Source organism: Phalacrocorax aristotelis, chromosome 1, assembly GCF_949628215.1.
Source record: "Phalacrocorax aristotelis chromosome 1, bGulAri2.1, whole genome shotgun sequence".
NCBI classification, from domain to species: domain Eukaryota; kingdom Metazoa; phylum Chordata; class Aves; order Suliformes; family Phalacrocoracidae; genus Phalacrocorax; species Phalacrocorax aristotelis.
In genome coordinates, this window is record NC_134276.1 from 184267617 (window position 1) to 184295603 (window position 27987).

The 27987-nt window shown below is 41.1% G+C and overlaps 1 protein-coding gene across 1 annotated transcript; it reads left to right on the top strand.

Annotated features, from left to right (window-relative positions):
- The first annotated feature begins 5963 nt into the window (after positions 1–5963).
- Positions 5964–27368, top strand: SLC38A4 (solute carrier family 38 member 4). The gene is made up of 16 exons (XM_075080949.1): positions 5964–6072; positions 10382–10612; positions 11483–11573; positions 12828–12943; positions 15984–16057; positions 16192–16284; positions 17930–18011; positions 18104–18186; positions 18285–18343; positions 18715–18993; positions 19112–19191; positions 20301–20401; positions 21384–21508; positions 24065–24209; positions 24561–24658; positions 26070–27368. The coding sequence occupies exons 2-16, from the start codon at positions 10494–10496 to the stop codon at positions 26169–26171; spliced, it is 1647 nt and encodes a 548-aa protein (XP_074937050.1). The 5' UTR covers positions 5964–6072; positions 10382–10493; the 3' UTR covers positions 26172–27368.
- Positions 27369–27987: the final 619 nt, after the last annotated feature.

Below are 27987 nucleotides of genomic sequence, written 5' to 3' on the forward strand. Positions count from 1 at the left end.
TATTAGTCACCTGAAAGGGAGGTTCTCTACACTTAGCAAATGGCACAGTGTATAGAGATTGGTTAAAATGCAATATATGGCTCCAAACAATATTGGGGATTTTAAGACTTCTTATATATATGAGTATAGAAAGGGGCTAGGCTAAAATAACCTAACACCTCAGTATTCCTCCGTAAGCTATTACATTTAAAACCTTATAAAACTGTGATATTATATTGCATGTTATCCAGCAGTGACTATTCACTTCCTAGTGAATCCATCATTCCTCTGCCCTGAAGCTTTGTTTGCTCAGTCTTGTTCCATGTAGAGCATGGACAATATGTTCTTTCTAGCACACATGGACACTTTCAGAGCAAACAATAGACACAGGCTTGCAGTGAAAATCTCCAGGTAGCCCCTGCCTTTGCTCAGGCACAGCTTGAAGGCAGGAATAATTGTACCGACAGTGCAAGATGTTCCCAAATATGTTCTGAAAATAATGGAGGGGGTATTGGCACCACTGAAGTAATCTTTTTGTATATGAGGGTGTGGAACAACAGAAGGTCCTGGGTAAAAATCTAGAGAGGATGTTTTTGTCCGTTCCTGACATCATTCGGATAGAAAGAAGGCAAAACAAATTTTCATGGTAAGTCCTTCTAAATAGTATAAATAACACATACACCCTTCCCAAAGCCCAGGCTCATACCATCAACCTTTAAGCACCTGACTTCAGTGTATTAAAGCAGCTGGCTGGTGACCACAAGCCCCTTCTAGGTGGTCTGAATCATTTTCTGAGATGTTCTTATCTCCCTCCATTGAGATTATACAGACCGTAAGGCAAATTGTCTCCTTAGTCATTGCAGTGAAGTGCCTTTTGTTAGGTGTTATGAACCTGAAGGTCTCTGTCTTTCCCTTCTTCTTAAAAATATTGGGCAACAATAAATACACTCTGCTCTGGAAGGAATCATTACAACAGGGAGATGTGATAATGTTGCAAAGAAAATACCCTGCGCCACCTGTAGTCATACTTAATGTTATAAACACACTAAGTCAAAAAGCACAGTAGTAAAGTGATTAATATATTATAAATTATAGCTATAATTATGAAGCTTGTGTTTATTATAAGGAATCCTATTTCTTAAAAAGAATCACTTGAGTTTTATTTAATATACTATTTTAGCTCTTCCTCAGTTTACTGTAGCCATTTGTAAATGCAGGTTTTCATACTTGCCCTGCAAAGCTCATTATTGCCAGAGACACTGGAATAAACATGGGGATAAGAAGAAATTATGTTTTTGGAAAGGAAAAACAGGCTGTTGCAGCCTTTTTTCAGAACATACCAGTTATTCTGCTACAGAGACTTTAACACATTTATCAACTACCCTCAGTTCTGTTTTGCAAAATGTGTGAATATTAATATTTTAAAAGAGCACTTTGAGCTCTTTTGTGGGTAGTTATGTATTTACAGTGTATGCATGAAGACAAAAAGATTTCTTAAGTCAAAACCTGCTGTTCTTTCTCCAGCTAATCTCCTCAATAAATCAATGGACTATTGAATTCCTCACTAAGTCTTTTTTTTAACTTGCTTCTGATTCATGGAGTTTTGTTTGCCTCACATCTGGCCGTGTCTCACCTAATCACGTTCCTGCCATCAGTAGTCTCGAGTGCACTTCTAATATCTTTGTGTTCCTGCTTGTGGCACTAATCAATTTCACAGACTTATCGGAACACTGGTTGGAAGGGACCTGTGGAGGGCAGCTGGTCCAGCCTCCCCCACAAAGCGAGGCTGCCACGAGCACCAGGTCAGCTCTGACATGGCTTTGCCTTGCAAAGTCTCAAAAACCTGCAAGGACAGTGACTCTGCAGCCTCCCTGAGCAATGTGTTTCCAAGTTGCACTACCATTCTTCTCATGTCCAACCTGAACCTCCCACACTCTGGTATGTGGCTTCTGCCCCGTGTCTGGGCTGCCTGGCACTGCTGCAAAGAGTCTGGCTCTGTCATCTTTGTAACTACCCTTCAAGTAGCTATAGCTTGCTCTTATGCCCCCACTTAGCTTCCCCTCTGCCAGCTTAAACAAACCCTGCCTTCCCAACCTTTTCTACTCTAAAATCCAAATGTTTTAGTCCAGCTGAAGTCATGTGGCTCCTTGGATTTGCAGGATCTGGGTGAGAATTCTGGGTGTTTGAGACGCAGATGACATTACCCCTCTTGGCCTTAAACTTTAAAAAACTGTGAAATAAAAACAATTTTTTTAATGTGTATTTCTAAGCACTAAGCACAGCAAGAGTCAGCTAATACTGAAATGATCCCTGCAAAACACATTCTAACCCTTTCAAAGTGTGGATTTGGACCTGCGTGTAGATGTGTGTGTAACAGCAGGTGCTTTGAATACAGCTGGTTTATTGTCACCAGGATTACTTTGTCTTCTAGTACGCTGGTGAAGAGCAGATAGCCACATCAAAATAGAAAAATACACTTTGCTTTCCTCTGCAGACTGGCTGCCTCAATGACAATGTCGATGAGTACAGAGTGAAAACTAAACTCAGAGCTCCAACAAAATCTCCCACAGCTTCAGAAGATAGTATTTGAGCAAAAAGCACAGACAGGCATTAGGCTCTTGTACCAAGAGGAAGGTAGTATGAGTCAGACAGCAGCCATTACTTCAAAACAGGTATATTTCCTGGTTTTTGTTTTGGTTTTTTTTTTCAGTTTATAGATGAGAGCAGGATTTCCTGTTTGTAGAAAACAGGAAAAATGTTAGTGAAACATTTAACACAACCTCACATTCTAAAAAACAAGGCCAAACTGCAGAAAAAATGTGCTTAGCATTTTGGTAGAACCATCTTCTGCACCTTCAGTACCAACCTTATTTCACCTATTAAAGCCTTTTTACCAACCCAGGCATAGCAAAGTAAGCAGCTACAGGGACAGCAGCGTGGCCCTGACCTGTTTTGCCTAAGCCCAAATCCTAGAGGCTGACCACTGCAGCCCAAGTGTGTGGGACAGCAGCGGGGGCAGAGGCAGTTAGCAGAGCACACTGGACTTCCCCCACCAGTGTCCCAGTGCTCCCCACGTTTGGGGGACTTGAAGTACCAAGCTCTGGGCCTTGAACCTCCAGTTCATGCAATCAGAACAGCTCTTGATTGCCCCTTGCCTCAGACGAGGGCTCTGAGTGCTTGCGGGTAGGTTTTGCTCCCTGAAGAGCATTAGAGTTCAGAAAACAGGACCTGCTGATGTGGTGAATGTAGATTGTGCCTAAAGCACAGGGACCACTGGGCCCTTTCTAATGTCACTGCCACCCCCGCTAGCTCCACTCCTTCCTGAAAACCTATGCTCCAGAAACACCCTTCTAGCTATAGGGCTGTCTACCAAAGTTCTGGCTGTAGGTGACCTGGTTTGCTCAGGGAAAGGGTAAACAGGGCTCCAGGCACTGCAGGGGAAACACTCCCTGGTGAGCTGCAGGGCACTCCATAGGCACTGAAATGACTATCAGAGCTTGTAGTATGAAACCACAAATTAACAGAGGAAGAAGAGATTTATTTAGCAGCTTTTGAAAGAGGGGTCGGTCAAAAGTAGTACACCTGGCTGCTCTTTGAACGTAAGAGAAACTTCTCTGGCTGCGGAGTATCTGTGGCAGAGACTTGTCTCACAGAAAGCTAGTGACAGCTACAATCATGTGTCAGTATGACAAATATCCCAAGGTTATGCTTTCTTTATTTCACTGTTTCCAATTTTACAATTAAGAATTTAATCCTATTCTTTGCCAGAAAACAAGAAAATATATTTTATTCTTTAAACTCATGCACAGTCTCAAGTAATCCTAGCAAATTAAAAGTTTTCTTTAGAGACAGTGAAATCTAATACAGCCAAGTTGAGGACAAGATAGAAAGGGCTCCGCAGCCCTAGGGTTATGAGATGCCTCCCTTCAGCCTGATGATTAGACACCAACATTTGCTCTGCTGAGAGAAGTCTTTCCTGGTGAAAATTAAGCAGTGCTTTTCTAGTTAGGGATAGGCAGATAGAACTGGTGGTGTCAAAAAAACCTATGTTAATACAGATGGCTCCTCCTCTGTAAACAAAGTTGCCTACAAGCATTTGGATGGTTTCTGCCAGCCCCACCTGCCCATATACCTTATGCTCCCTGGCATCTTTGGGGCATCAGGTGCTGGGGCAGGGGCACTGCTGAGCACCCTCAGTCCTGCTGACCCCATCCCTCCACGCACTGAGGAAAGACACACCCAAGAACCCTGATCTGGCTACAGAAAGAAATGTGCCATGCTGCTTAGGCTTGATGGGTATCACATGTAGACATTGATATCTGGGGTACTTGAAAAGGAAATTTACTTTAATCTTGAATATTGTTTTTTTTAATCAGGTTCAAAAAAATGCATCAGAAGTCATTTTCACAGCTGTTGCTGATTTGTTAGTACATCTGTCCCCAAATCTCCCTGCTGTTTGCTTTATGCTTTACAATCTTGTTTTCATTTGTTTAAAGAAATGTTTTTCTCTCTCCTGTCGTTACATGAGACATCCACATGAACAACAGCACAACGAGGAGACTGCCTATACCCACAGTCCTGTCAAGTGTGCAAAGCAAACAGGCGCAAACAGAGCAGGACTGCCTCCCCCAGCCCCTCCCGCAGCTCTGCTCCTCTCACCCTAGCAATGGTGTAGAACAGTTTGGTGCCAAACTGCAGCTGAGGACTGCTTTAATTCATTAAGGACACCTCTTCTTTGCCGTATCCTTTAGAGGGAGAGCCTGTTTCCCTTATTAGACCAGCTGATGTAATGGAAAATATGGGCAGCTTTCAGATTCAAAGTCTTTTCAACCAGTCTAAGCCCTAAAATTTGTTCATTTTTCCAACTATGTGATAGGTTTAAAGCAAGATAGAACCGCTAGCTCTGAACCTAGCACCTCTTAATCTTTGGGCTATACTACTTTTGGCATCGTGTGGCATGATGGGCCTTACAATCAGTTGCATTTTCATGGGAATGCAGAACTGAGGGAGACAGAGCTTATTTTTGTTAAACTATTTGTCTGAGTCTATATTGGAACTAGGATTTTTTTGGAGGGGTTGGAACCATGAAACAGCACAGCACAGCCGGTGCCAGCAGCAAGCAGGCAGAAGCCCTGCTCGCAGCAGAGCAGGGTTGGGTTCCTGCAGGTTGTCACCCAGCCTGAGCTAAAGCAGTCTGAAGTGCTCCACAGGAAACTCTAAGAATTAAAAATTACATCCCCTCACTTGCCTTCCTGCCTTTGCAGTCAGGCCAGCCTGAGGGCTTTAATCACAAAGCCTACGCAGGAGGGAGGGCTGGAGGGTTGTTTGGATTTTTTAATTATGGTCATTATGTAATTGGATAAAAGGTTGTAAATTCTAGAGTATTACAGGCACGTCTCAGGTAATGAAATACTTCTCCACAGGTCTATATTGCCATTAAATGAATAACATTTGTCACTTGATGTATACCTCCACAATTGCAATTACAGTAAATATTTCAACTGGGAAACTAAGGCACAGGTCAAACAGCCTATTTGAAAGTACACGCTTCCGACCAAGTCCCGCCGTGCACACCTCACCGCAATTACGAGATGTGGCTCTGTAGTCGCAGAGATAAGAGCAGTGTGGAGGCCCTTAGTTATTTCTCCCAGATTCTATTTTCTAGGCTTATTACTACTGTGTTACTGCAAGTTTAATGCACACACGTAATTCAAAAATCAAGACTGTCAAATGAAAGCATGATCAAGCCTGGGTGAAGCATTCTGCGGACATGCATTTTGTAATAGTGCTAAGCTCAGAGAGCAAATAGCTCTGGTAACGGAGATGTTTGCCCTCAGTGTGCTCCAATAAACTGATTTACCTTTCTTCTTTTTTTTTTTCCCTTTTTTTTAAAAAGAGCTGACGCAAGTTTGTCAAAGGGAGTTGTTGGGGTGTAGCAGCTGTTGATTGGCTCATCTGATACACTCCCATTTGTCTTTAAATCACTGTCCAACTGCTCTAGGTTGCACATCAGCAAACTTTTCGTTGCAGGTGCAATTCCTAAAAGATACAACCTGCTTAGAAAGCCAACAGGAGAACCTGCTTGACTCTGAGGTAAACCTAAAACTGTTTTCCTTTACAGTATTTGATCAATGTATTCTAGACACTGGTCACATCTTTAAAAATTGAGAATTAGAAATGTAATTAATCTGTAAATATAAGTGCAATGTGAAGGATGGGCTCCTTAAGATTTACCGACATGGCAATTTATGTTGGCAAATACCATTGGTATTTCTTCAGTAATGAAATTTAGTCAGGTATTTTTGTACAGAAAATCAAAACTTAAGCAACCAGAGAAGTAGCAAAAGGTGTTCAGTAATGACCAGCTAATTAAGAAATGAATGCTTGCTTTCCTTTGCAGCCCTTGGCTAACTTCTGAGTATTTTTTTCAAGGCTCTTGATTTCCTTGGCCAAAGTTTCTGTAAATAAACAAATTTGTCAATGCAGGCTTTGCAGTTTAACTGTTTATTTCACAGTGGCAACACTTATTTCATTTTGAAGTAGCTGCGCAGACAATGATATTACAAAGTCACTGTCATGAAAACGAAGAATCTGCGAAATCTGCTAAATCCGTTGCCACAGCAGAGCTTGCAAACCTTGATACTGCAAAATTCATGAAAATGTTAGTCATATATGTGACCTGGCATTATTTGCCCAATGGCTGTCCATTCTGTTAATGTCCTAACTACAGACTGGACAGAAATCAATAACATTGTGAAATCAGATGCCAAAAATTTCAACATTTTCTGAGTCATTGCTGAAAACTGTTACTTAGCAAGTGATGCAGTGCAGCATCCTATACTTGAAGAGAAAAATAGTTTTATGAGGTTAAATAACTTCCGTCTAATAATAGGTTAATCTCTTTTGCAATACGTATTTTCATTTTAATGCCATACTTTAAGAAAAAACTATTCTGTTCGGCCAAATGCCACAGGATGCACCAAAACCATTGCCGTATTGAAGACAAGTTTAAGGAACACTGTAGAGCTAAGGGATTTTTCTTGTATCTAAAGGGGTAAATGTATTGATTTTAACCAAAGGGAAGGAAAAAGAAGTGGAGAGCTTTTTGTTTACTTCCAAACTTACAAAATTCCTCTGTAGGGAAGGAAGCTGGGCAAGTCACAATGGGTTTGGTTGCCTGAAACAGGGCTTAGGCATCAAATTCAGAACTCTGAAGCAGAAAACGTTGAGTCCCAGGGAAGCTAAAACAGATGAACTTTGGTGTTTCTCCTCCAATATCACGGGCTAAGCTCCTGGCAGGGCCCAGGCCTGCCCGACCTTGGTGGCCGTGCTGTCACGTCATCACTGCCCTGGTGCCTGGCCATCAGCCAGGAGCAGCGGTCCAGCCAGCACGCACCCCTGCAGTGGTGCAACCGAGCACTCGTCTACCAGCCCTGGCAGTGGACTTGGGCACGGTACAGCGTGCAGCTGCAGCCAGCATTTTATTTTAAGCAGAGCCAGATAGCGTGTCCCCCTTTTTCTAAATAATCTCACCGATCAAACAGCAACCCAAAAGGTGTACGGCTACCCCATTTCCTCCTCAGGTGAAGGGGTGGCAGCTCTGCTCCATCTTTGTTACTCATGGGGAGCACGCACCACAAGTACCTCAACATCCTCCCAAACCCTTCAGTACCTGCAGTGTTAGGAACCTAAAGAAACGGATTTTTACCAACTAAGGACCAGGTCTGTCAATTTCTGCTGAAGTTCAAAGGCATCATTGGTTGTAGTTATAGTTTTTCATGATTGCAGGATTCAAACCTAATACGGAGCCTGTTTCATGGGGGTCTCATCCAGCCCACATTTATGCATTGGCTTTCAGCTTGTGGTTTGCAGACGCCTTGAGCTCTACCAACCACTTCTTAAAAAGTGATAACTGGAAGAAACCAGGTTCTCAACAGATTTAATTTTGCCACCTGAGGCTTTGCCCTTCTAACAGAAGACATTCATAAATTCACAAGTTAAAAAATAGAAAAGAAAAAAGAAAAGAAAAAAGAAAAGAAAAGAAAAGAAAAGAAAAGAAAAGAAAAGAAAAGAAAAGAAAAGAAAAGAAAAGAAAAGAAAAGAAAAGAAAAGAAAAGAAAAGAAAAGAAAAGAAAAGAAAAGAAAAGAAAAGAAAAGAAAAGAAAAGAAAAGAAAAGAAAAGAAAAGAAAAGAAAAGAAAAGAAAAGAAGAAAAGATCACTGCTTTATGCAGTAATTCCATAGCCTCTTGAGATGACACCCATAAATCAGATTACTTGTGTAAATGTTTGACAGGACAATGTCCAGATGATTTTTACAATGTAACGGGTATCTCCAGTCAATTTTTGCTCCCCTTTCCAAATCGTGTTTGCTGTGCTGCACAGACTTTCCTCCTCAGCCTAATCTCTGTGTAATTTAACTCCTGGCAACTTTTTTGCTTACTTTTCCTCTGTTTCCCAACTCTTTGAAGATCTGTATTTTTTCGGACTGCCACTTCTGGAGAAGGCGTTTCTCTGAAAAGCTTTAGGCAGTGCATGCAGCGGAGATTTTACCCTTTACCAGAACAGGGCTAAGCGCAACCAGACTTGTCTGCCTGACTTTTACACCACAGATTAAAAATAAGCACCAGGAATTGGAAGGACTCTGTTCCTCAGACAGGGCAGTGTCTGTGTTTGAAGACAGTTCTGTGAATAAAACCACAGTTGGAAGGGCTCCATTGGTTTTTTTTTTATTATTTTTTTGTCTCCCGGAGTTATTCATATCCCGAGCAGGCAGAACCCCCCGGCTGCTGGAATGCGAGTGCCGGCAGCTCTGCCCTAGTGCCCGAGTCACTCGTCCCCTCACACACACTCCCCGCGCGGCAGCTGAAAGGAGTAAACACAGCCGCTCTCTCTGGTAGGAAATCTCCTAATGCACTGTGATATTGCTTTTCCTTTTCAGTTGTCTGGTCTGAGTGAATGTTTTTAGTAGGAACCAAGGAAGCTGACTTTAATTTCTGGCCTGAGGTCAGTTTTAGCCTCCAGGATTGGTATTTAAAGTTTACATTTACATTTTAAACACATGCACTCTAACATTGTGTCACTACAAATAAGTTTGTAGATGTTCTTAAGAACAGCATGTGATCAGTAGCAGAGGATAGCGAAGGTCTGTTTATCGAGCAAGGACTTATACATCCATAAATGCAAAACCAGGAGAAAGGCTATTAAATAATTGCAGGTTTAGTGTTACAAAAGGCCAAACATAGAAATTATTTGTTGCTGTGCTTTCTGATATTGTTATGATGCAGTGCTGGGCTGCATTTAGCATATGATATTACGAAAAATGTAATGGATTCAGCCAGTGTGCCTGACTGCAAGGTAGAAGGTAAAGTGCCAGGGATCCGCAGTTCTGGCCCCAGGTGTGCCAGCAATGGGCTGCTCAGCCTGTGCTCGCTCACTTCACCTTTGTCTCCTCAGCTGTGAAATGGAGATATAAGATGCCTCAAGGAATATCTTTGGGAAGGGAAAAGTATTGTAAAACTGCAACATTTCTTGCACAGCATTTTCCTCTTGAGTCTGGGAATGAGCAAATGGATGTAAATGTGTATCTGGAGATAAGACTGTAATATAAAGCTGCTGAAATCCCAGCGGCAAAGTCCTCTTTGTAACTTCAGTTTGTACCGTTTCCTTTGGTCCATATAGAAGTAGAGAGTTGAGCCCTCTATTTGAGAGTTCATATGATTTTTAAAAGGCAGGAATTTTTCTACCAAAGTTAGACAGTCTTATATCCATGTAATAATCCTGTGTGAGATAGAGCTTCTAGTCATGCAACAAGTAAGAATTAACACAGATACACTGAAAACCAGCAAGTGCTATATCAGAATTGCACCTCTTAATTATGAAAGTGATCACACAGAGACGCTCACCTCTGTCAGATCCCATTGCAAGGGAAAAATCTTAAAAACATTTAAATCTAATCTATTAAATAAAAGATGCAATTAATCTTACAACAAATGATTCAGAACAGGGAACATTACCCTTAGGAGTACGTATGTTTTGAAGCAGGGGTAGGAAAAACCTGATATACTCCCTCCATTTCTAACAGCAAGCACTTCCGCATCACCATCCCTAAGAAATTAAAAAGCAGCAGTTCAAGGAATTGTTTTCTGCTGGCTTTCTAATTTTGCCAGGTGCTGGACATCCACTGTGCATCCATTGGCCCCTGCACTCTCTACCATTTGAAGGGAGACAGAAGGGCCAAGTGCTGGCATATAAAGGGACATTATGCTTGCCCAGAATTTTCCCAGCCTGCAACAGTTTCCCCTCTTAATGCTATTACAGAACACAAACACAAACCCAACGATTCACACTGGTTTATCTATTTTGAGGAAATCTCTAATGAGTTTTGTTGTGTTTTGTTTGCAGAACAGAGTGTTCTGGCAGTCCCCGCATGGTAGAGAGGACCCGCAAGCAGACGGCGTGGTGCTGTTTACCCTGAAGAAGCGAGTGTGTGTGCTAGAAAGCGCTGACCGCTCTAATGGATCGCATGGAGCTGCAAAAAGTCAATATCGAACTTGATGATCAGAGCAACAGTGGGGAAAGCCTCGAAGACAACTACACGGAGCTGGTTGATTCAGAAAAGGCTGCAATTAGGAGGTAAGCATTTAAGTGGGAAGGCTGTTCTGTTAAGGCTAGAAAGCAGTAATCAAAAAACAAGCTTCACTAATGGCATCTAGGACTCAAAACATTTCCTAGGTAATACATTGAAATTAGCGTGATTGTTTAGCTAGCGCTTTCCCACGGCAGGGACCTCCCTGCTCTGCACCCTGGAGGATGGTGTGCCCAGCACAGCAGGGGTAGCCCGGGTCCCCCCTTGCCAGCCACCGCCTGGAGTGACCTCTGTAGCCTCCCAGCCCCAAGCACCCACTTGGCAATTTCCAACCACTCCAGTCAGATAGTACACGTGTAATTTAATATGCTCTCAAGCAGTGCAATCTGAGCTCGCTGAGAGGGGGATCGCCTTCCAGGGCACAGTGTGGAGGGCAGCAGCTCAGTGCTCCCACGGGGACAGCCCACCCTCAGGCATCTCCGGCAGGACCCACCATAGCACCAGCACCTGGGTGGCCTGAAAAAGACACCTCAGAAACAACCACCATCCTCCACCGTTTACCTTGCTGAGCACCCCGGCACATATCTCCAGCAGGGCAGTTGCAAGGCGCTTTGTTCCTCGGTTGTGAAGTACGTGTTCAGCTTTAGCACATTGCTGGCATTAAGGAATTGTTACTTTCCAACATCTGCAGTCGGATATAATACGAAGATTACTAGTTTAAAACTAAATTCCTAGGCAAAGCAAATATCTATGAAATATGCCATTGGACATGTGAACCTTACAGGAGAAAAGAGGGGGTTTTCTGAAGGATTTTTAATTATTCACTTTAAAAGTTTCCACTAACAACAAAAAGCACTGCTTGAACATAATGTGTACCATAAGCCTTATCTAATATTTTCTTATTTTTTTGTGTTCAGTCCATTTGCTAGCAATGATGCAGAAAGTCAGAAGTTCCTTACAAATGGATATCTGGGTAAAAAGAAATTGGAAGAATATAATGAAGAATATGTAAGTTTTATTCATTTTTAAGGGTAATTATAAAGTAAATCTTACTGATTTGAATCTTTTTTCCAAAAGTTTCAGTAAACAAAGTTACTCTGGAGCATAATCTTGGCTTTGGAAGAGTAAACACATTTTCCAACAGTGTAGCAAACCCTTTCTGTTGTCTTGCAAGTAAAACTGGGTCTTTCCTTCACAAGTAATCAGAAAAATTCCTCAGATCAAACTTGGGCGTTAGCAGCACCCTTGTCATCTCATTCGAGATGTTCATCCAGAGGTAGGTCTGCACCCATATTTTTGACAGGAGATTTGGTGCGGAGAAACTTTGTTACTCTTACATCAAGGTAGAGCTGGGCCTTTGTGCGTGTCTGCTCGTACTGTTTGTTTCCAGCACCAGTGTAAATGAATCCACATGCCTTTAAAGAAGGGACATTCATGTCTGGATTTACAGTGCTGAACATTACACACTCAGCACGACTACTAGGCAACTCCACATGCAAATGGAAGCACAGCACTGGTTCCTAGGGTGTGCATCTGGGTATCTCTCTGCTCAAGATTTAACTTTATTCAAAGTTTTCCTGAATTTGATGCAAAGAAAGGCATTGTTTTGTTGGTCATGCTACAGGTTTTATTAGGATTGTTCAAATAAAACAAAAAAAATACTGTTTGTGATTGCAAGCTACATACTGCTCCTTCCCTTTCCATTTCGTGGCATATGTGACTCCCTCACACACCATCCCCCCTCTCCTAGTTTTTGTTCTCTCCCACTCTCCTGCCTCTATCCCAAGCCACACAGTGCTTCCTTCTGTCTCCCCCAGACACACTTTTAGTTCCCCAAAGAAAGAAGCACATCCTACTTGGAGAAAAATACAATAATCGTTTAGATTCATTTTAAAAAATCATCTGAAATTTTTAAATCAATATTTGGAAAATCTGCTAAATAACAGCATGCATTTTTATAGAGGCTGGCCAACACAGCCAGTTGTGGCTATGTCTCCTCAGTCGCCTGTTGGGGATGTAGCCCTTCTTCCTGCCAAGACAAGAGGAGCGTGGGAAGAAGGAAACACCTACCAGCACAGCTGGCTTTGGGGGTAGAAGAGACTCCTCCTGGTGGCAAGCAACATTGTGCTCAGGAACCTTGACAAGGCTCCACATCTAAGGATCAAGAGAGCAACACATGGAACATCAGCAATGAGGATAATTAGTCTGTTGTGCTCAGTAAAATGCAAATTAATCGCCATTTTCTGTTCCTGGTCCCAACAGCACCGGGGCAGAGCTTCCTTTGGAATGTCCTCGTTCAACCTCAGCAATGCCATTATGGGCAGCGGCATCTTAGGGCTCTCCTATGCCATGGCCAACACGGGAATTATCCTTTTTATGTAAGTACATAGAAAGAAAAGAAAATACAATATAAGCAGGGAGCTGGAGCTAAAGTTTCTGTGGTTAGAGAGGTAGGTTAAGCTTGTTTTTTTAGCTAAAAATTTTTGTCAGATCATCTGTAACAAAAACATTTTAGCTACACCGCAAGGAACCATCCACTGCTGACAAACCATATTTATTTTTTTTTAATTTTAGCCCCATTTTATATCAGGAACACAACCGTATATTGATACTATGCAGTCAAAAACCAGAGGGGAAGAACAGTGTACTGTTCCTAAAATAACAACAGCAATCTTGCTGGTTCAGTGTGGGAATTCAACAAGGGAAATAAATCACCCATTAAGTATATATTTACATCATCCCAACTATCTAATCACTGTGTAGAAATGGAAGAAGAATACTCGATGTAAGTCTGAAATAGCAGTGTGTTTTGAATGCAAAGACATTCACAGATTTATTCAGATTTAATGTTGCTCCCTCAAGTCTATTTGTACTCAAAGTGCACAGATGACAGCAATGGTATGTGGCTGACATACAGTATCTTTACAGAATGAGTTTTGATAGACAGTAACAGATAGTCATGTGAAGTTTTTAAATATATGGTTAACCTTGTAAAATGAGAAAGACTGTACCAAAAAAAAAAATGTTGGTTTTTCTTTTTTTTAATAACTGGTTTTAATTTTAACTGAAGCCTTAATTTTAATCCCCCATGAGGCTGGAATAGAGCATGACAGTACTGTATGACAATAGGCCATTGTTTTATGTTATTGAAATCTAAGAAGCCTTTAAATCAGGTTGAATGGCTATCTTTATAAGGCTTCTTTCTTCTGGATATTGTGTAACTACGACAGCAACAGCATTTGAAATGCTACGTGTAGCTTCCGGTTGCTAAGAAACATCTTCTGTTTGCCAGTAGGATTTTTAACTGAAAATTAATTGTACATGCAAATGTTGTCCTGGATAAGCACTTCCCAGCACCTGCGCTCAAATGGTTTAGATATAGTATTTGCAGATACAAAAATGGAAGCCGGTTCTAAATTTGACTGCACGAGAGTCTTAAAAATGTAGGATTTTTTTTTCTCCAACTTTCTCTGAGCACTTGTGTGGCCATATGTTATCACTGGAAAGAAAACTGTGATACATTAAGCCTTGCTAGGTGAAAAAAATTACCTTTGTAATATCTTTATTTTTAAGGTTCTGTTCATTCACACAGGTAGCTAAAAAAAATCTGATATGAGCCTAATGACATTAGCTCTGTTGGCAGTGCTAAAGCAAGGAGTAATGCTAAAGCAACCCTATGGAGTCTTTTATACAGCAAAAACAAAGGATGTCTCCACCCAGCAGCTCATTTTCTTTCCTGTCATACTTCCATATCTTCTGCATGAGTACATTCTCCCTTCTGACAGAGGAAGGAGTTTTATTTAAAAGTACAAAACCTTGTGAGGATATTGTTACCCCCATGGCATGCATCCACTTGCCGAGGTTCCTTGGTTTTCACAGACTGTGATGTTAGCGTTAGCAGGACAGAAAAATCCCATCTACTAAACGGAAACTGCTGGGCATTAATTCTAATTTAGACATTGCTGCCAGCATCATCTAAATTTTTGTAATTTATTGTTCTCATGTTGCCCAAGTGCTCTTGTGTTGGCAGATGTTCTACAGGGTGAAGGCGGAAGGAAGGCTCTTAAAACTCAGAAGATCTCCAGAAGTTCCCATTACATCCTCCTCTCCCATGGGGGAGGTTTGCAATGGCATGGAGCACACACTAGAGCATCTCTTCTGCTGCCTGGCATGATCTAGCAAATGCAACCAGAATGGCTTTGGTTTATCATACCTCATGTGTCAGGACACAGAGACCATGTCTCTGAATAGCAGCTGCATGGGTGCCTCTGCTCAAGAAGGATGCCATCTTGGCAGAATAGACTGCAAGCTCAGGCAAAATCCGCCCTTACCATATTGCATGAGCCCACAGCATGAGACAGCCCTGCTTACATGAAGTCTGTAGAGTTGCCTGTCTCTCTTGGAGAAATAAACTTGAGAAAAAAGCGATGGTCTGGTGGCCATCCCCTGGCCCCAGGGCCTATGTCTCCTCTTAGGCTATAACTCATTTATGAACTTGCCTGTCAGTGTCTCCCATATCTATACCAAACCACATGTTCAGTGGAGTGGAAGGTGTGGGCACAACCCACAGCCATGGGCACATTGGCATTTCCTAGCTCGGTCATGTTATCATCACATACCCTTCTGCAACAACACTTGTGCATAATGATGGCAAGAAGGTTATGGTAATAAGATACGCTGCACATGGTGTTGTGCCCTGAAAATGTCATACAAAGCTACATTTTTTCACCAGCAGTCCGCAAGAGGCAGATAGCTGAAATCACATAGGATGCAAATGTTGTGTGGAAGGAACACGGCAGTAATCAGAATTAATGAATTCAGGCACCAGTACCTTCAAGCAGACTAGGCTAGAAGAATATGCTGCAAGTGCTCCAAGAGCAGGTTTTCCACGCTTTAGCATTATGCGAGATTTCTAATGTACTTTATAAAGTGAGTCTCTCAGGCTAAACTCCACAACTTTTCAATGACATGGCAGAATTCAAAAGGACTAGCCAGGAGCTGTCAGTGAAATTGTCACAATCATGGTTTAGCGGGGTTTTTTTGATAGCTCTGAGTAAGGAGAGAGACTGAAATGAGAGCTCAGTGAGCAGGAAAGAGACCAAAGACCTGACTCTTGCAACAAAATCTATTTATTTTAGTAGGGTCTTGTTAAGATGTTAGATTCTGTCCTTGTGGAATAACACAGAATCGGTACCTACCTGGACTTAAACAAGCCTTGAGGGGCTTCTGGAGTATATAAGGTGCAACTGCACTCACAAGTAAGCTACAGCTGACACACCTCTGCATTTAGCACCAGGCGTCCAAAGCGCAAACTGCTGAAAACTATTTACATGTTGAACTTCATGGGAATGAGCAAGCACACATTCAAATTAACTGAGTCTCTGATGTCCGGATTCTGATTTCTGTTTTGCCTTGCAGAGTTCTGCTGCTCAGTGTAGCAGTACTGTCGCTCTACTCAGTCCACCTCTTACTGAAGACATCAATAGAAGGAGGTATGAGGATCGGGCTCTGACTGACAGAGTCCCTACTGCATGCATGTATTTTACCCTGGAATGCAATTCATCAAGCGTGTCCAATGGAGTAGCCCATGTTTCTTTTTTGTTTTGTTTTTTTTTTTTTTTTTCAGGATCAGTAATATATGAAAAACTGGGAGAAAAGGCATTTGGCTGGCCTGGGAAGTGGGGTGTTTTCATTTCAGTTACAATGCAGAACCTTGGAGGTAAGGGGCAAAAGTTTTTAGAAAAATGTTTTCTAACTTCCAATGCTTTTCTATAGAACATAAGTGCTTTCTCTCCTCTGTCAGGGTAAAAGGCATCAGAGATGAGCCAGATACAGTGTACACCATACTGTAATAAGGAAGGGCAGGAGAAGTTCATCTTGCCTTGTTTCAGCTATCTGACACTTCAGTGTCTGGTGAAAGCTAATGGTCTGTGATCTTTCCATCACCAGTGAAGAACCTTCAGCGATGGATAAAATGGCTTGGCTGACCGTTCTCAAGGAGTTGGCCATTTCTCTTCATTGAGTACAGCTTAGACTAGACATCATCTGCTTCAACTTAGAAAAGATGAATCCCACCTAAAAGGAAACGCACATGGTTCTGACTTCTCCGTAAAAGAAAGGCTCTTTAGTAGTTCATTTTCCAGCAGAATTCTCTCCTGAAATGAGAGTTGGGTTGTGATCTTTCTAAGATGTTGAGTGTTTAAGAGTGGTTTTTGAAGGTACTGATCCACACAGATACTTTCTGCAAAATATCTATCAAGTAACCTCCATCCTCTCAGAACAGGAGACTGTTTACTTACCAACGCAAGCAGTAGGGGTAGGACTGTGCCTTCATGCAGCAAAGCTTATTTTCTCTTACTATCCTGGGAGAAGCCTTTTAGGAGACTGGAGAACACTATATCTGAAAGTTCAGGGGAGTTTGTAATTTTTTCCAGGTTTCCTAAGGAGAGGTAGTTGGAATATAAATTAAACGCATCATTGGTCAATCAAATGTATGTAGAATTTTTTGTGATCTCTCTCTTGGAACTTGGTATGTTTTGCAAATCTCCACTGTCAACTTTTCTACCCAGGCAGATGTGGTTCACATCTCTCTACTGCAAGAGACTTTTTTGTTTTATTCATAAAAGATCCTATTCCATGGTCTTCCTTTCCTTCCTCAAGCCTGGATATCAAATGTCATTGAATTCAGGAAGGAAGTATGTTTCCCTGTTAGAGAGGAATAGCTGTTCCTCTAGTCCAGTGGTTTTCAACCTCTTGTCTAGATTGATCCATAGGCCTCTAGAGACCTCTCTGTGGCCAGCGTAAAATAACTGGAAAAAAGCATGCCTTCTGGCAGTACATTTAAATGAAGTCCACCCTTACATCAGGAATCTTGATAACTCAATATCTTAATATCTTTTTTATATATGGAATAGAATATTGGAAGAAAGAAGCTGAAAATAGAAGGGATAAGGTAGATGAAGACATTTAGAGGCAGTGGTAACTAAAGTTACTACAGAATGTGCATGGACAGTGTCTGTCGGAAAATCATCATTTACGACAGAAAAGTAAAAGGAAAAGTTAAGAGTGTAATTTTAATCAGAACAGTGATGTGAGCATGTTGTTAATTCAGTAATAACTATATTCTATTCTAATACTGAATGCTAGATGCCATTCAGTACATACTCATAACAATATCAAGGGAACATACCATCTATTTAGTTACACTGTTATTAGAATAAAATGAACAAAATTCATTTCTCTATTTTAGCAAAAACTGGTTTCCCAAAGCAATATGTTTTTCATGCAGCATAAATGTTTTATAAAACAAATTATTTTTGTTGGAACTACACTGTTTTCTCTGAGTGTTTGTTTGGGTTTTTCAGCAATGTCAAGCTACCTCTTCATCATTAAATATGAACTTCCTGAAGTGATCAGAGCATTTATGAAACTTGAGGAGAGTTCTGGGTAGGTACCTTTGCCCAACCTGGACATCAGATGAAATTTTTTTGCTTTGATGTCAATTGTAATGATTGTTAATTTTTATTCCTGCACTTTAGAGAATGGTACCTAAATGGGAACTACCTTGTCATATTCGTAACAGTTGGGGTTATTCTTCCCCTCTCCCTTCTAAAGAGTTTAGGTAAGTTTAATGTCACACTTAACCTCACTTCTTATTTCTGTTAGGATTGTGAATTTATATGTACCTGAACTGTATAATTTTTTTTTCTTGCTTCACAGGTTATCTTGGTTATACGAGTGGTTTTTCGCTGACCTGTATGGTTTTCTTTGTCAGTGTGGTAGGTGTCTGGGTATTGTCTCTAAGCAAATACAGAGCCTGTAAACTGTGCAATGCTGTTGTATTTCTTACCGTGGCAATTTAATGTGGATGTTAGAATAACACCTGCAAGTGAATCAAATCAACAAGCCTATTGCTGAACGAAGGCAGAATAAAAAAGATCAGCCTAAAGAACACTTGAGAGTAAAAAGCAGGACAACAGCAGAGGCAGAGTAAAAACAACTACCTGCAGAAGCAGAAGTGATAGCACTTCTCCCACTATTTCACCCCTCTTGTCTATGTGCCTGTTTATATTTCTGTTGGCATATCATGGGTGTGAGTGTAATCTCCTAAGGTGGAACTCCTCTGATGACATTGCCTACTCTTTTGTAGGTAATCTTCAAGAAATCCCAAATACCCTGTCCTCTCCCCATCATGGACCACGGGGTTGAAAACTGGACCGCCACCAACAACACAGTGCCAATGCACCTGGTCGTGTTACCAAATGAGTCTTTCAGTTCTGGTGTGAATTTCATGATGGACAACACAGCTGGGCATTTGCCGGGCCTTGAGGAGCCAAGAGATACCTCCCCCAAAAGTGGTGTAGAATATGAAGCACACAGCGACAGTAGTGACGTGTGTCAGCCAAAATACTTTGTGTTCAACTCACGGGTAAGGAAGATTCTGTAGAATTTGTCTTTAGCCATTCATACCATAGCTAAACTGCTGCCTGCCAAAAGTCAGAGGTACAGCAGTGACCATTCTTACTAATGGGAGCTTTATTTTACAGACTGCCTATGCAATACCCATCCTGGCATTTGCATTCGTATGCCACCCTGAGGTGCTACCAATATACAGTGAACTGAAAGAGTAAGGTTCTTAAATTTTGTCCCATACTTCCAGTTAACCATAGCTAGAAACACTTTCTATGTCTTCTGCCTTGATTGGTGGTGTGTAGACACCCACCTGCTAATGATTTATTGCATTCCATAGTAAGCAGATACTGGGTTTACTTTGACCTAATACTCAGATACTGGTGACAGAGAACCACTGTTCAGATAGTTGCATTGGTATATATTTACTTAGGAAAGGAGGAATCTGGACAGTCCTTCAAATTATGTGAATTATACTGGGGAACTCGGTTGCACTGAAACAGATAATTCTGATTTCTAAAAATATCTTAATGAGTTCCTCATCTGGGTCAGCTGCTTAAAGTTTCTTCAGATGCCATTGGTTTGGGTGTCTTACATAGGCTCTTAACCCAGACTATTTTGCTTATCAAATATCAAAAATCAAATACACTTGCTTAAATCAGCACAGAGCTGACAGTTGGGAAGGGCTAAGAAAACACAGCTGTTCAACAACAAGAATTACGTTTCAGGAGGTTTTTCTGCAAAAATCAAAGGAGGCCAAGACCCATTGCCTCCTATTTCAGCACATTTAACTTCAGAAGAAATAAAAATTCTCAGATGACTTGGGAACCTGCTTCCAGGTTCTATATGCTGAAGATTTTCTTACACTAAATCTTTAATCAAAGGATTTCTAAAGAAAGGATTTGACCTGCAGGAGGTTCTTGAACCTGCAGAACAGCCCTATGTAGATATAAGGGTATGTTCATATAGACATGACTGAAAGCTCTTGTCTGTTATTATTACCAGCCCTGCAATTTTAGCCACTCCATTTTCTATTTAAAATGCACCATTTGAGATTGATAGTATATAAATAAAGATATACAAAATAACATGGCACATTTATATGTTGTCACTAAGTAAGCAGTAGAAATGGAATTTCAACCCACTTTTATAAGTCTGTGCTGTTCTGCATAGAGCTTCAAGTAAAGAGCTCTGTATAATATAGTTGATATGAACTTACTAGCCTATGAGGGAATGTCAGTAGACCTATGACTCTTCAGAATACTTCTTGTACAAATAGAGGCTTTATAAGAATAGCACTGTTATTCTCTTTCTCTCCTACTTCAGTCGTTCCCGAAAGCGGATGCAGAACGTCTCAAATATCTCCATCACTGGCATGCTTATCATGTATCTTCTGGCTGCCCTCTTTGGATATCTTACCTTCTACGGTAGGTCAAAGCCCTGTTCTCTGCAGAATTTTCCCTCTCATTTTAAAGCCGGAGAGATGCATCTATCACAACAAAGCTCAAGTGCTCATGTATTTTCTGTGGGCCTGAATCCGGGTGTAAGCATTATTCAAACATAATACATAGTGTGTAACCTCCTGAATAAGCAATGGGACTTATCCAGCTGTCAGGCCAAAAGTTCCTCACCCATGAGAGTCTCAGAGGCACCTGCTAGGGGCACCAGTTGTGTATCTCTTGGTTTTGTGAACTCAGACAACAAGCTGCTGTAAACTTGGCTCTTGGCAAAGGCCAAGAGTGACCATACTAAAAATACCCTAGTGCTTAACAGTTTTACATGACACTATTAAGTGCTACCCACCCTGGCTCTGACGCCGCTAATTCAGCTTCACCTATGCTGAAAAACAGGTGCAAATCATTCTAGTGTAAAAAACACATGGATGAGCTAGACTAACCAGTAGGTAAACAGAGTAGCCCCTGTATTAGCACACCATTTTATGCAAACGCCACCTCTTTTTACCTCGTTAGTTCCTCTGTTACAGCAGAGAAGTGAAGGACACAGCGCAATCTGCTCTCTGTCGCTGGGGCAAGAGGGATCTGTCCGAGAGCTGGGACACCTGGGTGGAGGTCAAGGGATCTGTTCCCAGTTCAGTCAGTTGTTTCCTATTTCACATCAGAGAAATTATTTTTACCTCAGGTTCCACACCTACTTAATGACTTTGAGAAAGTCCTTTGAGATACTAGAGTACAAAGCATCACCTCAGGGCTGTACTAGCCTCATCGTCTCTGAATGATGGACTTGTATCGGTCATGCTAGGAAAATTCCTCTTTAGTGCCTAGCCCATAACATGTATCTGATGACAGCAGCTGGGCAAGAGCTAATCTTATCTGGCTGTATTATAAAGATCCTTTTGCATGTGCAGATATTTCTTAAGTGATTTAACTCCTTTCTGTTTCCTTTTCATAGGAGAAGTTGAAGATGAGCTACTTCATACATACACCAAAGTGTACACCTTCGACACCCTTTTGCTGTCAGTTCGCCTGGCAGTGCTGGTGGCTGTAACCCTGACCGTGCCCCTAGTCCTTTTCCCTGTAAGTAACACAGCTGCTGAAGCTGAAATCAGGGCTCGCCCATATAGGCTGACTGTATGTACCTAGCACAGACAGACTTTAACATTAAAGAAAAGTAAGGCTGAGGGAGGGTCTGTTTTCTCATATGCAGTTTGACCAGAGCAAGGACCTTAGGTAGTCAGGGTTGCAAACTTTGAAAGACTGAAATAAATCAGTATTTATAAATAAATCAGAAATAAATCAGGAACAACTACCCTGGCTCTCTCTGTACTATATTTAACAGAGCAACAGTGTAAGTACTGAAGACTTGGGGATATACTGAAACCACTTGTGAGATTTCCTAATAGAGACATAGGCACCTACTATAGCATCCAAACTCGAGAAAGACACATGCAGCTCAGGCCACGCGCTGTGCAGGACTGCCAGACCTGGCTGCCAGGTAGAGAGGCAGAGAGCCTGTGCACACCTTACATACTCGAGTCTATGAACAGGAGAGGAAGCTAAGTCCCAGGAAACCAGATGCAGTCAAGACCCAGCCACATAGTCAGATGTCTGAGCAAAGTTTGGAGCTTCTAGGTGCTGTTCACAGGGAACTCCTCAGGGACCATTCCCCACTTCAGGAGCAGACCTCCAGGCTCCTGAATGTACAGAACTGTCCCTGTGCTTTCCCTGAGCTGCTGTGCATCAGGGGAGAAAACAGTCAGTCCTGGTCAGTATGTTTTGGGAGGCTGGCGTCCCATTGGTATGGCACATACAAGCCCAGCATCATACTGCCAGTGGCTTCCCAGCGATCTGCATCACACCATAGTGTTCCTGTCTGATGAGCGCAGTAATCGTGAGGTCCTGTTGCTCCGTTGTCCAGGACGAAAACATGAGCTCTGCTTAGGTACTCTTTCCAGGCTTACTGACAAATACCTAAGAACAGGGATCACTATTAAAGGTTGTTTACAAAAAGTATGTTCTGGTATAAAGCACCCAGAGTGACCAGTCAATCTAGCTTACAGAGCACTCTGGTGCTCTGCCTTAAATGTCGCGTGTAAACCAGTGGCTAAATGCTTAAATTAGTCTTAACTAACTGATCACTATTCATGGGAAAACAAGCTAAGGGCATTGCAAAACCTCTGTCTGTCAGATGTAGCATTTTGAATTTTTAGCTTTCTGTATAATCATTTTTGTATCTGAATAGTGTGCAAAGGCTTAGCAGTTACATACCACAGCACTAATTGCTCTATTAAAAGAACTCCTGAGAAAATATCGTTTGCTCATAAGCCAGCATATCAAACAATTTTATACAGCCTATGAGGACAGCCAGCTCAGCAGATCTAATTACTTAAAATAAGCAGCATAGTTGTATCAACTACTTTTTTTATGAACTACCACATTTGTATTTTCTTAATCAGAGTTTATTCTTTAAAAAAAAAAACAAAACACTGCATTGCTAAAAAATAGAATGAAATACAGATCAGTGTACCATTAGTCACTGTAAAACTTCGGTTTGACAGCTTCATTTTAAGGACAGTGTCACAGCAGGAATAATGCACCAGATGCTGACAGTAAGTGAACAGGAATGAAGGCAGCAGTTCTTTGGTGGAATAAAGCTGCTTTATACCAGCTCAGGGACTGGATGAGATTTTTGCAATCTGTCTCCCTCTTCCAAATATTGGCTCACATCAACCTGAAAAACTTACAATGCAAAATCCACGCTGTGTTTTCAAATGATGGGCTTCAAGTCTGACAGCACTCCATACATCTATTGCATTGACAAACTCATCCATAAACAGTTGCTTGTTTTTTTAAAACAGCCAAAGGTGGTTTTTGAGCTTTTTTTCAGTGTAAAAACAATTTCGTCCAACTTCTACATTTCAAATCTTTTAAGTTAATCAAAGTACTTCAGAGTAACATTATCTCCTGCCACCAGAGGGATTTGCTGTTGACCTTTTTCCTACTTACCATCTTTGCTGATGAAAAAGGAAAAAACTCTGTGTTGTGTGAGAAAGTCAGCAGAGCAAAAAGGATCCTCTGGAATAGCTTTTAGGATTATAATTTCCAAGTGGCATTGGAAGATATGCTTTTATTTTGAGAGAGATATATATGTATATGCATATATTTAATGGAAGCAGAACAACAGTTTGCTCTTTCTCTCACAAAAGTAAACGACAGAACTCCTGTGGGATTTTCAGAGGGATCAGGTTCGGGAATACAGTGACTCATATTTCACCCATGCATTTTTGCCTGCTGATTAGTATTCATAGTGGGGGTTTCGGGGCGGGGGAGGGTGGGGTGCTGATATTAGCATCTTTCAGTTGAACAGATTTCGTGTCCCTGATTTTACACCCTATTTACTTGACTTTCTTCTACACTGCAAATATTTGAGCTTCTGCATTAAACTCTAAACCCAGTTCTCAAAAACCTAGATCAGAGTAAGACTACATTAAGGGAATCAAAGGTTGAAAACACATTTCTTAAGGTAGAATTTCTCACAGCAACAGTAACTAGCACAGATCAATTTAAAAAGTAAAAAAAAAAAAAGATAAATTAATTGCTGTTTTACTTTCCCTGCTGGTTTTCATCTTACAGGTCCGTTCATCTATCAGTACATTGCTGTTTCCCAAAAGGCCATTCAGCTGGATAAGACATTTCCTGATTGCAGCAGTAATTCTTGCTTTTAATAACCTGCTTGTCATTTTTGTCCCAACTATTAAAGACATCTTTGGATTTATTGGTAGGTTTCATAAATACTTTTTGTTTACTCTGTTAATCCTTTCCACAACATATTTACATTCATGGACTGAATGACAGTCTCATTTTGGGTCTTACAGTAGACTAATATAAACACAGATTAAAGTTAAAAGATAAATAAAAATTCCCAAACAGCTGAAAGACAAAGCTAAACACTACCCAACTTCATTGCTACCTTGCATGAGGCACAAGGAATCCCATAATCCCAGTATAAACACTGGTAAGGACTTCCCATTTTGACAAAAAGGGCATTTAGTGCTTGTGGGAGAAAGGGAAACCACCTTTTCAAACATCTACAGCCTGGACAAAAACAAAGCTCTGCTTTCTCTTCCAGGTGCCTCTTCTGCTACGATGCTGATTTTCATCCTCCCTGCTGCCTTCTACCTGCGGCTTGTTGAGAAGGAGCCCCCGAGGTCTCCCCAGAAGATCGGGGTAAGGGAGCTGGCAGCAATTGCAAAAGGAAGGATGGGAGGGTGTGTGCTTTCCACTGGTCACAAATACTCAGCCCTTTGACTTGCAACACCCGACAGCAGATCACAAATGGTAGTGTCTCAAAATACAGGTCAGGCAGTATGATTCACCTTAGCATGGAGAGCCAGGCTTCACAAACCAAAGCCTTTAGCACCCTACTGCTACTGATACACAACAGTATGCGTCTAGGTTAAAGAGTGTCTTAAATCACTGGGAAAAGACATTTATTTAATCCTATCTAAGCTCTAGTTAACACCTGCCCTTGTATAAATAACACCTAGACAGTGTATACGGAGCTGTTGGCTCATGATAGAAGGGTAGCTGTGGATTAACAGGAAGATTTGAGGTCAAGGTTAAGAAGAAAGTTGTACTGCAGAGGTAATTAAGTAACTGTGAGTCCCCCACTGAGATAGACCCATACGCCTACAGGAGACATACATGAAGGTCCATCATTTATACACAGCATGTGTTTATGTGTTGTGCTGGACTGCCACAGCAGTACTTTTCATCCTGAACATCAATAGCTATCTGAACATTTAACAATATCACCAAGGAGATGTCCTTTGAAAATTTAATCAGAGAAGTTATTGATGAAATATATATATGCAGGCACATGATGTAAATGGATATACATATATACATCTATATATATGTTCACAAAAAACACGGAAGTTCAAACGATACATAGTATAAATATACAAGGAAAAGTTTGTTATCATAAAAGGATTTCTGAGGATGACTTTTGGAGCTGTTGTTATAGAGAGACTGTGAATATTTGTTCATGTCTCTTTGTTCATTCTTCATGTTGCTGTGTGTTAGGCACATCTAGAATTTCACACCCTGCACTGAGATCACATACAATATTCACCTTTGTGTTGCAAGGCAGAATATTGTTAAGTGTGGACAGGTTATGGTAAACTAAAGCCCTGCTAAAGCGATGAGGGAATGTAAGCATCTGAATCACTTGAATATATACAGAAAAGCCTTCAGAGAAGAGAGATGGGCTTAGCTATTTGTCTAATAAGGATGAAAAGGATTAATGCTGAAGCTGTTCTTGATATGAGAGATAATGATCGTTCATTGAAAATTGTTCAGGTTTGAAGAAAAAAACTGTTCCTCTGTTATATTTTGTATTATTGTTCATAATAACAAAGCGGGGGGTTTTCAGGTCTAGTCTTGTAAAGCCTGTCTCTCTTGGACTGAAATTCACACCAGACTGATTCAGGTAGCCCTGTATATTACTTGGGCCACACAGAATGACCAAACCCTGGCCCTGGGTGTTACATAAAAGCAGTTCCAGTGGGACAGCCGGTGAACTACAGTCTGCTCAGTCACTTGTTTTTGTTAATACAGTTTCATTTTCCAATTGCAGGCTCTAATTTTTCTCATACTTGGCATAATCTTCATGATTGTGAGTATGACTCTTATTGTAATGGACTGGATTTACAATCCCCCAAGTTCCAGACATCACTAACCTGTGGAGACAACTGAGTGCTTTTTATACCGTAAATATTTGTATTGTGTGCTCCAAAGGACACGTAAACAGGACTGTATTTCCTAGCTAGTAACTGCAATATTTTGAAGACAGTTTCTGGTAAGGTCACTAGAACCCAATGGAGTCTGCATCATCCTTTTCACTAAGGATCGTTATTTATGCATTAGGAACCTGAGCTTAGCATTTCTGGCCAGGTTAAATGAAATGTGTGGTGTGGATGCTTTCTGTTTTCAAAACCAAAATAATTGTGTACATAGTCCTCAAAAATAGCTTGATGCCAGCCTTTTCAACCCCTCCCGTTATACTAATCACCACAGTTCCTAGAACCCTGGAAAGGTAACTGCCAGAAAACCAGCTGGTGTTCTTGTTTTCTATCTGAAGCTCGTGGGAGTGGCTGCCCAGCTCCAAGAGAAGGAGTAGGGTTTCTGTAGTGGTTCTGAAAGGTGACTGCTCCCTACCATTCTGTCTATCAGAAAGGTGACAGCTTTGACAGCCAGAGGACAAAACTGAGCATCAGATTTGTTGCCCAAATTCGTCACCCTTGGCAGGTGACCGCTGACGTACATAATAAAGCGCTCTGGCACAGACTCTGTGCTGGGGCATGTGCTTGAAGAGCAGTTGAGCATTCATGATCTGTTGTTAAAGATGCCTGTGCTGGAAATGTCAGGCATTTCTGCTGTGGGTTGTTTTGGTTTTCTTTACTTTTTTAATTCTTGTGTGAGCTTGCATCACTGAACAAGTTGTATCCTCCATAGAAACTTGTCTTCCATTCTCACTGGAATTTAAGGAGACCACAAGGTGTGGCAAAGCACCCTATCCAGTATTGTTCAGTACTTGCGTATTTGATAAATGTTCAGTGCAGGAAACTGTAATTTGCTATATATAAAAATATATGTATTTATGTACATAATTTTTTGTTTTCCTCTACTTATAAAAACGTCACCCTATGGTAAATGATTTTTGAAATTTTTTTTATGTGTCACTGTTTTCATAGCCACACAATGAATATTGTTTTGAAGAAAACATATTGGATTTGTGAGGTTGTAAAAGGTTCGTTTTTATTCAGCAGTGTTTTAAATATACCTGTAGCAAGCTCTAACTGTTACCTGTATAAAAACACATTCAGATGTTTACTTCTTATGTTACAATAAATTGCAAGGTGTTTCCTCTTGAGAATTTTCAATATGTTCCTCAAAGTTGGGTATTACCATTGTAAACCACAAATTTGGGTAACTTGTTCTGTTGCTGTACCTTAGCTTGTCTATGCATACGCTAGCATTCAACAACAAACATAATTAAGCTATGCAAAGGAAAAGACATTACTGACAATCTCAAGCTATCATGCTATGTGGCTGTGCAAGATAGAAAAAAAAAAAAAAGGTTAATTTCTGTGCTGTATGGATGCTTAATTAACACTCAGTACCCTACAGACAGTGATTTTGTCTGTGCTGTGGAGTACCCACCACATATGCTCTCTGTACACACCAGGGAAAAATAGTCAGAGAAGTCACGTTAACTCCATAGCAGAGGGAATGAGTGGGAAGGTGCGACTGTTGGTTTTAACACGCTTACACAAATCCAGGCTCATGTAATTGGAGTATTCATTTTCCAACTTAGAAATCTGTTGAGTACACACCTGTGAACTCAGAAAGCCATAAGGCACACAAAAGTTGACTCTGCTCACCCATCAGCTTCACACGAAATTCTCTGTGTGTGTGTGTATAAATGTGTGTCTACTAACAGGTTAACTGGAAAGGCATATCAAAGATATATTCCATGCCAACTGCTATATTTC

What these genes read in the sequence shown, in the direction of transcription:
- SLC38A4 (XM_075080949.1), top strand. Translation starts at nt 10,494, where the DNA reads ATGGATCGCATGGAGCTGCAAAAAGTCAATATCGAACTTGATGATCAG. An exon ending in AAACTTGAGGAGAGTTCTGG is followed by an intron (nt 18,012 to 18,103) that starts GTAGGTACCTTT and finishes CCTGCACTTTAG; the next exon opens with AGAATGGTACCTAAATGGGA. An exon ending in ATATACAGTGAACTGAAAGA is followed by an intron (nt 19,192 to 20,300) that starts GTAAGGTTCTTA and finishes CTCCTACTTCAG; the next exon opens with TCGTTCCCGAAAGCGGATGC.